The 12,174-nt window shown below is 43.0% G+C and overlaps 2 protein-coding genes across 2 annotated transcripts; both read left to right on the top strand.

Moving 5' to 3' along the window:
- The first annotated feature begins 742 nt into the window (after positions 1–742).
- prr5a (proline rich 5a (renal)) lies at positions 743–9,047 on the top strand. Its single transcript, XM_085411960.1, has 12 exons — positions 743–760; positions 1,198–1,369; positions 2,525–2,655; positions 4,917–5,042; positions 5,127–5,207; positions 5,672–5,720; positions 5,840–5,897; positions 5,997–6,088; positions 6,174–6,314; positions 6,765–6,900; positions 6,995–7,267; positions 7,354–9,047. Exons 3-12 carry the CDS (start codon positions 2,525–2,527, stop codon positions 7,647–7,649), a joined length of 1,383 nt encoding a protein of 460 aa, XP_085268086.1. The 5' UTR covers positions 743–760; positions 1,198–1,369; the 3' UTR covers positions 7,650–9,047.
- Positions 9,048–9,678: 631 nt separating this feature from the next.
- tmem60 (transmembrane protein 60) lies at positions 9,679–11,492 on the top strand. The gene is made up of 2 exons (XM_085411969.1): positions 9,679–9,862; positions 10,082–11,492. Exon 2 carries the CDS (start codon positions 10,169–10,171, stop codon positions 10,571–10,573), a length of 405 nt encoding a protein of 134 aa, XP_085268095.1. The 5' UTR covers positions 9,679–9,862; positions 10,082–10,168; the 3' UTR covers positions 10,574–11,492.
- Positions 11,493–12,174: the final 682 nt, after the last annotated feature.

The raw sequence follows: 12,174 nt of genomic DNA, 5'->3' as shown, positions 1-12,174 counted from the left end.
CTGTTTATCTGTAATGATTCCAAGCTTTAAAATAAATAATGAAATGACTACAATAGCACTGTAGGGAAAACAGCTTTATAATAAAATAAAAAACATAATGCAAGCTTCAGAACTCAATCGGCTATCATGGACACACAAAGCCTGCATATAACAGCATGCAAACCGCATGCAAGCGGTTAAACAGGTTTGGATTCTGCACACAGGGAACATTTTCCGTTCGCCAAACCTCTATTTCAACAAGCTCTGATCCACAGACACTAAAGTGACCTCAGAGGAGATTTGCAAAAGAATGTAAGTAGCTATGAGAGATTTGATTAATGCAGTTAAAATTTTAACAGAAGCTAAAGGTTTTGCATTTGTTGTTTAGTCTTCCTTGTGCAGTTAATTAAATATCTGCAAGAGCTCTAGATCTCTACCTGTTTTCCCTGTTTTAGCTGGAATAGCAGGCTGATCAGGCTGGTGTGTGTTTGCACTAAATCTCGTGGGATTGTATGGGACAATACAATCTCCCTTTTATTAACAATCTGAGCTAAACGCACCGTGTTATAAGTTATAACGCACCTCTTTGATCCAACAAGAGCCATTTTCTGTCACATGTATAGGAGTGCCAGGATTTTTGCACTGCAGACAGAAAACAAAATTTATTCCTTACAGTTTCCCACAAGACTGCCCCCACACCCCCACCCTTATTTTTTTTTAACATCTCATCCACGGAAAAAGGGGATTATCCGGAGAACACACGCATCTGCACTCACAGATGGTAAGGCTCCCCCTGTGTGCAACTGCGTGGATTTGGGTCAGAGCTGGAAACTGTGTTTACTATCTTCTGTTTATGGCCATATTGCAAAGCAAGGCCTTTCTCACCACTGACTGCACACCTGTGCACTGCAGTGTTAGCACACTGTTTGCGTATTAGTGTTCCCCCGGTTTGTGTGTTAATCCTTACAGTCTTCGTCTTAATAATAATAAAATCATCCCTCCGGAATTAAACTCTGCCATTATTCTTGTTTCCCATTGGAGTTATCCCCTCCCGCTTACATACAGCTATAACCACGGACGCACGTGCACGTGCTGCTCGTGGCCGCGTCCACGCGTCCAGGTTTCGCGTTTGCATCTCGTCAAAACAAAGCGGGGGCGAGCCGGAGCGAGCAAGCGGCGGTTCTTTCTTCTGGCTTCTTACTGAATGAGTCCCCGCAGGTCGGACCTTTCCACCGCCCGCCCGCCCGCACCCCGATGCCCGTGAGGGTGCGCAGACCGGCGGGTAACAGAACAGGAGGCAGCCGCTGATGAACCCGGACAGTAAACACTTCCCCTCAGCACTACATGACCGTTTCATCCCAGCAGGAGCTACACGACAGGATCAGGAACGGTGAGTGCGGGCTACAGTGGGCGGGCAGAGGCGCATGACATACGGCAACTTTGTGGCCATTATGATACAGTTTTTATCCAAAGGTGGACCAAATGCAGCATCTGCATGTGTTCGTTACACGGTGGCTTTGTTTACCGGGGCACTTTGCTTCATTGTGTTCTGTGCACAGGTTTTTAAAAACATAAAACATCCACGTACGCACGACTGGCGGTGCATTCCTCCCAGTAGGATAAACGTGGACTGTTGATTGCGTGTCTGGCCGATTCAATGGCCGTATGATGTGGAATGGCTCAGCTCGGAAGCACGGGGAGAGATCCATACAGCAGAAAATAAATTTATGTTCATACGGATAATTTTTCTGAATTTTTTAAAGAGGCATCGATCTTATTGGAATCGCCCCTAAAAGACAAGCCAAGGAGGAGGGGTGAACAAAAGCAGAAATGCCCAGACTGGCGTGGCATGGCATTCCGGGTAGACAGTGAGCAGCCAGCGCTGCTGACTCAGATGTGATCTTACTCTAATTAAACTGCACGGCCGGTTCTTCTGAAAACACACGAGGCACCCCCCTCTCTTTGTGCTTTACATGTTGAGGCTAGTGTTGGCTCTTTTGTCTGTAGAGTGACAACCCAGACTGCTGTTCTCCCCTCTGACCAGGGGATGGTGCTTTACTTTGTACAGTACGTTTCTATAGGGAGACACCCAAACTGAGAGCAACTGTAACGCTTTTACAGGAATAACTGGCGCAGACTGATGCGTGTACACACATGCACTTCTCTTTTCTCTTTCCTCTGATGTAATGCGTGTGCAAACCCTGGAGGTCAGCCCAGCTTTGATTGCAAAACACTCCTCTGTGGTTTTGAACTGACAGTCAGGTAGAGAATAAAGAAAGAGAAAGCGCTCATTGTGAGGAAGTCTCAGATGTGGGGTTTGATTTTTATCCTGTACCCCTTTGACCGTGAATTTCGCTTTACTGTGTTGTGTCTCTTATACCGCTTTAATGTTCCCTGCTTGACTTGCTCTCTCAAAGTAAAGGGCGGAGATGGCTCATGACTGCACTTGAGACATTTCTCATCGATGCCTCACACAGCTCCTTGATCCAATTTTAATCCCTCCTGCTAGCTTTTGTTGACATTTCCACTTTTACGCAAACTTCAGATGCTTGATGGACTGCGGCGGAGGCACGCCTCCCGGCCCTCCCCTCGACCCCTGTCGCTCAACTTCAGCACCTTCTCGCCCCCTCCTCCGAGCCCGGATTTGGACAGCAGCAATGAGCATCCAATCAGGAGGTGAGTCTCAGTTCCTGGGCTTAGCATTTCACAGCGTGCAGCCTCCTGGAAAATGCATTAAATATTTATAAGCATTTACAAAAAGAAAAAAGAAATCACACCATGTCTGTCCCAGAAGATTTCATTAACCAGCTGAAACACATGCTGGTCTAATGGTAATGATGTCCTGGTGGGATGTTTAATTGACTCATTTCCTCATGTATGGGCACCTCATTCGTTTGTGCACTCTGCTTTCCATGTTTTCTGTCTTCATGTGTGTGGGTGTGAAAGGGGGGGCTCTGTTGTTTACTGCTGTGTTGTCAGCAGAGAGTTTCAGGACTGCGTGGGTTTGAACTCATCATTTCTTCTTTTTCACCAGGTCCTCCTAAAAATATGCAAACAGTGTTTTCTGTCTCTCTCTCTCTTTTTAAAAACTTTTAGGATATTTTAGATTGATGAATGTGTTAAAACATGCACTTAAATTTTAGGTATACGCGAATTACATTACATTTTGGGAATTGTGCCTCTTAAAGGGGGGGGGGTTCACCCAGAGCTGGTACTTCTGACAGCATTACAAGATGGAAACATCAGTGTTTCCCTTCACTGAGCTGTAATCTTAATGTGCAGCACACGTGCTTCCTTTGCTGGCAGGTGTAGTTCCTACATGAAACTGCTCACACTGAGGTTTGTGGATTTTTTTTGAGGGTGGTAACAGATGATTTCTAAATTAGAGACGCCAAAACCTTCAGTTGTGCAGAGAAGTTTACAAACACTCATCATGGACACGAATGTCACAGTAATTTTAGAATTTTAATTTCTTTGAACTTTTTCTAGGTTGGAATGATACACCATACATCTTTAAGGACTATTTTCTCTAAGGCAAAAAGTATACATACACACTCAAATACATGTATACTCCCTCACTAATATTTGATTAAATGTCTCTTAACAAGTTGCACCTTGACCAGATGCTTTTGGTAGCTGTCAACAAGCTTCTGGCATAACAATGCCTGGATGTTAGATCACTCTTCTTAGCAGAATTCGTATAGTTCATTTAAACTGGTTCATTTAAACTACCACTGCCAGTACCACTGGCAGCAAACCAACCCCGCAGCATGATGCTATCACCACCATGCTTGACAGCTATTTCTGTGTTCTTAGGTTTGAAAACTTAAGCTTTACTCCTCCAAATATGTAATCATAACAACTAACAGGAAGTTAACAGGCCTTGGCTTTTTTTAAAGTTAAAAAACACTGTAGAACCTTTAGCACCACTTATTAAAAATTTAAGGGAATATATGTAGATTTCTGACCCTGATTAGAAAAAAATCCAAAATAAGTTTAAACTTGTAAATGCATTCCTTGTTTTTTGATAAGATGCAATCACCCCCCCCCCCCCCTTCCCCCTTCATATCTATATATCTTCATATGTTCATATCTCTGCAGTACGTTAATCAACTCCTGGCTGTAGCTGCATATTTAGCTTCAGTGGTTAAAAATATGATATCAATCTTCTCATCTGACCCCACAGCAACAAAAAAAAAGAAAAAAAGAAGAAGATAAGAAATCTAATATTGGTCAAGCTCCTGTCTCACATATTGTGCTACTTTTTACTTTTATCCTGCTGCACTCGCCACCAGCTGTGGGAGAGCAGGAAAAGCCTCTTTTATTGTTCTGTATTGTGTCCGTGCTTCCTATCACTGTTTCTGCTGTTGTTTAAAAGCCGGACGACTTCCTCCTCCACCTCATCTGCGTACAGTAATATTCACAAAGCCCCGGCTGCTTACCATGCAGTTCCTTCTGGTATCTGTGCTCTGCATAAATATTTGTTTGCATCAATAGCTGTATTGTACCGACAGAGAGCCAGGGAGGGAGGAAGAGCTTGCACGCCCCCCCCCTTCTACCCGAGCATGTGCGTGCTATTGTTTTTTGCTGTTCTGAGACAGGCAGTACAGCGACACTGTGGCCCACCTCTCGGCTGAGCTCCACCCATCCTGCTCTTAATGTGCCGCTTCCATCTCACCATGCATCATTCTGTCCTTTATCTCTCCTCCTCTATCACTGGTTGCTCTTTGTATTGTCATTGTGCTTGTTATGTTTTGGGTTTTTTCCTGTGCATACTCTCTCCTTTTATGTTCTCCTCCCTTCCTCCTACAGCTACAGCCTCCTCGTGTTTCCTCTCTGTGTGTCTCTGTATGTGTCGGCTCATCGGCTGACCTTCTTTCTCTCCCGTCCTGTACTTAGAATACTCTGTCTCTCTCCCTTTACATTTGCCTCATGAGGACTCTGCACCGGCTGAAGTTGATGAGCTCTCCCAGCCTCAGTGAGCTGGGGAAGAGTGAGAAAAGTTCGCCGGAGGACCGAGGGGAGAAGCAGAAGAGGGCAGGAGCCAACGCCACCTGGAACAGGTACACAAGATATGACAAAGGTAGTGTTTAAATGTGTGTGGAGATTCTTAATTTACACCAGCTCGTGTGTGTGTTATGTTGCAGCATCCATAATGCTGTGATAGCAGTCTTCCAAAAGAAGGGCTTGGCGGATAATGAACTTTACGTTCTTAATGAGGGTGTCCGGTGAGTGTAAACAGCCACACTCACCCACTCACTGACTCACTCACTCGCACACAAACACTGCTCTCAGAAAACTTCCTTATTTTAGACCGTTGATGTCATTTTGTGCTGTAATCGTTGTAATTACCGTGTGTGCTGTATGTGTTGACTGAATGTTTTCTCGTGAACGGGTTTGTTTGTGTGTGTAGTGTACAGCATGTAGGCTTGGGGAGTCATGTGGTCACGTCAGATATCTCATTATCTTTCTGAACCAGACCCATCACTTGTATCCGCTTCCATTATAGCTGGGTAAACATATGTATAGAAAAGTCACAAGGAGGTTGACACATTTTTCTATAACTACACAGACGGATCTGAACATAACATGGCTGCCAAGCACTGTTTTTACAAAGTTATAAACACATAATTAGCCCAACACCACTTATTATCTTTCTAACTGTATTTATTCATTTGTCCCTTTTCCTCAGACATCTTTTAAAGACTGAGCTGGGGTCCTTCTTCACAGAATACCTTCAGGTAATGCACATTAAAGAAAACAGGACGTTTATTTCAGATGTATTAAATTCAGAGCTCTTTGAGACGGGAATTGGAGAGCAGTTCTACAGTGATTCATAATTACTGGCTTCTTTTCACAGAATCAGCTGCTAACGAAAGGCATGGTCATCCTGCGGGACAAAATAAGATTCTATGAAGGTAGGCAATCTTGAAATTAATAAATAAATAGAAATTAGCATATCTCACTGGAAATCAGCTTAATTCAGCTTCGAGCATGTTCCTTTGGGATCCATGCAGGCCAGAAGTTACTTGACTCTCTGGCAGAGACCTGGGACTTCTTCTTCTGTGATGTTCTCTCAATGCTGCAGGCCATCTTCCACCCGGTTCAGGTAGGCGAGCATCTCAAGAGTCTGATCTCCGTCCTAGCCCTTTATTGAATCGATGCTCAGTCTGTCTGCTGTTTTCTGCGCGCAGGGTAAGGAGCCTTCTGTCCGACAGCTCGCCCTGCTGCACTTCAGGAACACCATAGTGCTCAGCGTAAAGCTAGAGGACGCCCTGTCTCGCCCGCGGGCCCGTGTGCCTCCCTCTGTTACACAAATGCTGCTCATCCTACAGGTAGGCCTGCAGGCATCAAGCCAAGCTCATGGCTTCCTTATGTGCTGCTCAGCACCGAGTCTGAGTTTGTTTCCAAACACCTGCTGTTGTGCATTTTTGGCCCAGCTTGTTTCTAACATTAATGATAAGGTTTAATTGTATTGCATTATTCTGAAGGTGTTCATGAAGATAAAGAAGTACTACACTGCTGTTGTTTCTGAGTAAATTACTTTTAGTTGGGCGTATCTTCATAAAATTTACTGATTATTAGTTGATCTGCTGGTTATTGGTTGTGACATACTGTGTTAATGCATTAGTTTTTAGTCATGCAACCCAAACATTATTCAAACAAATATATATTTTTATTGTCACACAGTTTTTTTTCCTCTTCTAAACTTAAGCACCAACAGCCCACAGGGGTGATCTGTGAGTATGATGGTGCTAAATATAAAATTTAATGCCTGTGTTTAGGGGGTCCATGAGCCGCGTGGTGTGACTGAGGAATACCTGAGGTTGGAGTCACTGATTCAGAAGGTGGTCTCGCCCTATTTGGGCACCCATGGGCTTTACTCTGGAGATGATGCTGAAGCTCACTGCAATGTTCTGGGTGAGGCAGAAGCGGGATAAAAATAACAGTTTTCAGGGTTGAAGGGTTGGTGAAGCTTAATAACGTCTTCCCATCTTTCCCTCTTGTGTTTCAGAGAAGCCTTGGGGCTGGTCCAAGTCAGCGGATCAACCGTCTAAAAACCCCGTGGTACGATCAAAGAGCTACAATGTTCCTTTGCTGCTGACCCCAGTGGCTGAGTATGACCCAGATGCCAACTCGGTTGGCAGTGGAGGAATTCGGCGTCACTCGGCCTGTGAGATTACATCGTGCCTGGAGGAGCAAGGACTGGCCTATGCTGACCTGGCCCCAGGATCAGAACTGTCTGGCTCCTCCTCCAACAGACTGTGTGTGGGCTCTCAGTTCAACGGTACGACTGTAGTCCTCACTGTGTTGATTATTATGAAGCATCATTATATGCTAAACCTTAATAATCCACTATTATCTCCTTCATAGGTATAGTACAAGCTGGAGCCAGTGCCATGGACTTGCCTCTGCTGTCTCCCTCCATCCTCCCGCTTCATTCCTCAGGAGCTCTCCATGGCACCGAGGCCACAACAACAATGACTGATCTCAGTAAGGGAGCATCCTCTACGCCGCCCAGTGAATCATCCAGCCCTGAAACCATAATTGGACAAGTGCTAGAGTCTGCAGACTCAGGCCCAGACGGGATATTTATTGATTTCCCATCTCACTCCTCAGAGGTGATGGGGCTCAGCCTCAGCCACGAGAGCAGGCAGAGCACTGTGTAACTGTGGTTGCCTTTAGGGATGCACCCCCCTATTCTGGAGGCAAGAAATCGTACATTTTGAATGGGTACCATCTTACTGTTTAGCTTTGGGTTTTTTGCTGAAGTATGATAAGTTTCCCTAACTAGTTCCTTCCAAGTGCTTTCACTTTTGAATGAAATTTTCATTCTTAAAAACAAGAAAAACACGATTGTTAGATAAGTGGTACTGCTATTAAAGGACTCGAGGATGCATCTGATGGTACTTCACATTTTCACTGTTATCAACAAAAAATCTCTTAAAAAGACTACAATGAGCAATGAATTGATGATTATGAACAAGTGCTCCATTGTTTTTTGAACATATCAGTAAGCCACACACTTGGACTGTAACGTTCCTTATTTCTTTTGTTTGCATTTCTACTTTTATGCACTACAGAAGTGTTGGCTTATATTATATGTAAAGTGAAACCACAGAGCAGTCTCACTATTTCATAGCCACCATTGACTCACATCTTTTAGACTGTTATTTTGAAATATTACCTTAAAAACTGCATAAAAAGTTTAGTTAAATAATAAATTGTTTTAAAAAGTTTTTTCCCCCCCGACGTTATACATTTACCACCATGTTTGCTGTTGCAGAAAAGTGTCGCTCCTATAACGTCTCTGCTGTAACTTGGTTCTAAAGACTTGGGTCTAGGAATAAATGAGCTTAGGTGAGAGTCACACCCAGACTGATACACTGTTTATTTTCTTGATGGGTTTTGTCAACAATATAAAAACTAATAAAACTACGGAGTGTTATCAGACTTATCCGTTGCCCCACAGAGGTGCTCTTAAGTAAGAGTAAAATTTGAAATGATAAGGATTTTCTTATCTCTGCAGAGGAGAAAGCTGCCACAGTTACCTAGAGAAACCTTTCATACACAATCCATTTCGTGGATTTGCTTTGTAAATGTGTAATGTCGAACAGTTTCATATTTTTTGCCGGGTAGTAATGAGCTCCTCTGCTCTCATGCGTCAGCGGCGCTCGTAGAGTCTTTTCAGAGCAAACATCAGTGTGACGGCATTTTGGCGAACAGGACAATGTTTATTGTTTACATTTAACAAAGATATGAAGATTTTGACTGAATGTTGTCTCACACACTGTATTTTGCACCACCACTATCTTGTAAATAAAACTGCATTGTTTTTATTTGTATTTTTTTTCCAGAAGCTGTAAAGTGAGCATTTACCTTGAAAAGAACTTAAATTTTAATAAGGGCTTTTTAACTGAATCTTTTTCAATGATGTTTTACCTCAAGCGTTTTGTACTTTACTTTTTTGACAATCTATGATGTCTCTGGAGTTGTACTTTGTATTAATTTGTAATACTAGCCCAGTAAAAGAGAAATAAATGCATTTGAGGAATATAAAAAGAAAACATGGTGCATCTTCTTCTGTTTTAAAAAAGCATTTTATTAGAAATAAATGTCTGCTCTGCCTTTGTACAACACATATGTTGGATTTTAGGAAGGGGGGGGGGGGCGGGCTCTGCAGCTGAAGCTGGATTATTATTTATTTATTTATTTAATTAAATTATTTATTTATTTATGTTTAGGCAAGTTCCACTTGCAATCTAGGTTGTAACCAAGATTGTAGAAATCCCCCTCCCTAGTTTAAACCTGTACCACTTCAATAAAACAAAAAACTAACAAACAAAAAGACCAGGAAGAACACATTATTTACATTTTATATTTATAAGTGAAATGCTGAAGTCAGTCAGCTTTCGTTTTATTGTTAACTCCCCTCGGGTTAATCTTGGAACTATTAAATCCTTTCAGCTACATCATGTAATCTTTATCAGCACAGCAGATGGTGTTTGCTGAGTTGCTGGAGGGAAGAAATCAAGTAAGTCGACCTTTAAAATAAAATAAAAAATCAAGCATTTGTTTGGTTAGATCCCCACTAGGTTGCTATGAGTGGGTGAAGCCCCAATCCAAAAACAGATTGACAAAATCACGGTTTTGCTTTGAAAATTATAAATGTAATTTTATTTAGGACGTGCACTTGTTTTGAAAGGACTAACCGGAAATGCAGGGTAACTGTCGGCTGTATGTAGCTGAAAGCTAACGTTTTGTCGCATTTCTTCGCCGCTGTTTTCAGTCTGTCTGCTATTTTGGTATTTGTCTTCGTTTGAAGAGTTTGTCGTTGAAACCCCGAGTTAAAGACATCGAACTGACTCTGCTGCTGAACTCGGTAAGACTGCGAACAGTGGGGTCAGTTTTACAAGTTAGCTACAGCTTGCTAACATACATTAGCTTCATGTTTGCTTTAATACTGAGTGGAAGTATCAGGAGATGGATTTCTCTACAAGACCCGTGAGGGTCTGCTTCCTAGTGGGGGAGGTCTAGTTTTCAGTCATGTGTTTATAATTAAGGAGTGACGGGCCTGTGCTGTCTTCTGCTGTGTTTTCAGATCACCTTGACTGTGCTTCTCCTCCTCCTCACCTTCTTCAGTCTCTCTGGGTGTGGGTGACACTGGCTCTGTGCCAGTCCTCCACAGATGAAGATGTCCCTGGCCCAGCGAGTGCTCCTCTCATGGATATTTGCTCTGATCTTCTTGATTCTGCTGGTCCTCAAGCTGGACTCCAGAATCCACTGGAATTGGTTTCTAATCTTCCTCCCTGTTTGGACCTTTGACAGTATCCTCATCCTCATGCTGATAGTGAAGATGGCAGGCCGCTGCAAGCCAGACTTTGACCCCAGGGAGGGTGAGCAGAGCTTGAAGAGCAGGCTGTGGTACCTAACAGCCCTGCTGCTAAAGCTGGCCTTCTGTCTGACTCTGTGCTCCCGCATGGAGGGGCACACAAAAGTGTGGATCAGTGTGGTCTGCATCCCTCTGTGGGTGCTGCTGGGTGGAGCACTGATAGAGCTGGGCTACAGCGTCTTCCACTATAGGAGAGACTGAAATTGCCAGAATGTGAACTTTTTTTTTGTTGTTGTTGAAATACTCAGGCATCTGTCACGAAGCATACATCACTGAAGGAAGATGCTGACCTTTATTTAAAACACTGTTCCTTTGCTGTAAGTGCAGACTCACTGGGTTAGTGACATCTACACACTGGGGCATGCAGGCTCTGCTTCACCTTCACCTGCTTCAGGCGGCATCAGAGTGTTATTTTGGGACATGTTTTTGGACATGTGTTGCTGCCTTTTAGCTCATTTTTAGTCATTAGTAAGGAATGGATTAAACTTAAGAGCCAGGTAAAAAGTCTGGCTGATCAAACATGTGCTACACAAAACACTGATCTTAACTTTTCTACATTAGCTGCAGTCTGTCAGCAACAGTTTGAATGTAGATGAGAACTTCCCCCATCTGCTCATATTAAATGTAATTTGCACTGTACAACCTGTAGACATCTTTTTGAAAGCCAGGAAAAAAAATGTCACTGTTCATCCTTTTGTCGACTGTTTTACGTCATGTTTGCAAACAAAATGACCCAGGGAGATTTAAGAGTAAGTGCAACCTTTGCTGCAGGTCAGTATTTAAGTCTTTTGAGCCTTCATAGCAGGAAAAGGCTGAATTCCAGGATGCAGTGTGTTTGTGGTGTCTCTGGATGAAGAGACATGAAATTCTATCATAAAATTCATGATAGAATTTAATTTTTTAAAAATCCAGTCATCTCAGAGTGACTGAGATATCTACAGCTGATAAGTGAAGCCGATGTCGAAGTACGTTTAACCTGCATTCTTTTTAATGGCCACCAGGGGGTGATATATGTGGTTGCAAGAGCACTTCCAATGCTACAAAGACTGTGTGAAAATGATTCTTAGACATAACCTCTGTTTCAGGTTATATTGAATAAAATTGTAAATTTTGGGCTGTCTATGTGACAGAGATGTGGATTTTCTGGACACGCTCATTGGCTAACAACTTGTGATTGTGTGCGAGTCCTCCTACTACACTAGCTGTGTGTCACACTCCTCTTATACACCTTTGTATCCTTTATTGTAACTTGTCCAGCAAACCTATGCTCCAGATGCATTTTCAGGAACCTAGAGATCCTGCAGCACGGCATACTGATTTCCAGGTCAGGAGGGTGTATTAGATGAGAAAATAAAAATTAAAGTTAAGAAGGTACTGCTTCCTTATGCTCCAAGAAGTTGGGATTCTCATGTTTGATTTGGCATAGATTTTTCCTGATGTAACCCTTCAATTTATCCGCATTTGGGATTCCTCCTGGACTACAACACCACAGTACCACCTCTTCTAGGATCCAGTCAAGTTTTGCTCAACATGGAGCCAAAAGCAAGCAGCGACTTATTTTTACTGTTTTTCTCTGGTGGGAGGGGCTTAGAGTTCACACTCACAGCATATTTGGAATACATCCTGCCATAATCTGAGGTTTCTTTTTGCCCCTTCCTTTAGGGGTCCCTACAGTGGATCATCTGCCTCCATCTCACCCTATACCTATCATCCTGCCCTCTCACACAAACTACTCATTTGTAATCCTGTCCTGGTTGCTCCCAGTGAAAACACAAGCATCTTCACCTCTTCTCTTGACTTTA

This window comes from Rhamphochromis longiceps, linkage group LG7 (genome assembly GCF_057381845.1).
Source record: "Rhamphochromis longiceps isolate RC_006_pf linkage group LG7, R_longiceps_female_GT1.1, whole genome shotgun sequence".
In the NCBI taxonomy this organism is placed as follows: domain Eukaryota; kingdom Metazoa; phylum Chordata; class Actinopteri; order Cichliformes; family Cichlidae; genus Rhamphochromis; species Rhamphochromis longiceps.
This window is presented reverse-complemented; position numbering and strand designations above follow the sequence as displayed.

Excerpts from the sequence above, each read along its gene's own strand:
- tmem60 (XM_085411969.1), top strand. The coding sequence starts at position 10,169 with ATGAAGATGTCCCTGGCCCAGCGAGTGCTCCTCTCATGGATATTTGCT.
- prr5a (XM_085411960.1), top strand. The coding sequence starts at position 2,525 with ATGCTTGATGGACTGCGGCGGAGGCACGCCTCCCGGCCCTCCCCTCGA. Across the intron at positions 5,208-5,671 it reads GTTCTTAATGAGGGTGTCCG|ACATCTTTTAAAGACTGAGC; the intron begins GTGAGTGTAAAC and ends CCTTTTCCTCAG. Across the intron at positions 6,315-6,764 it reads AAATGCTGCTCATCCTACAG|GGGGTCCATGAGCCGCGTGG; the intron begins GTAGGCCTGCAG and ends GCCTGTGTTTAG.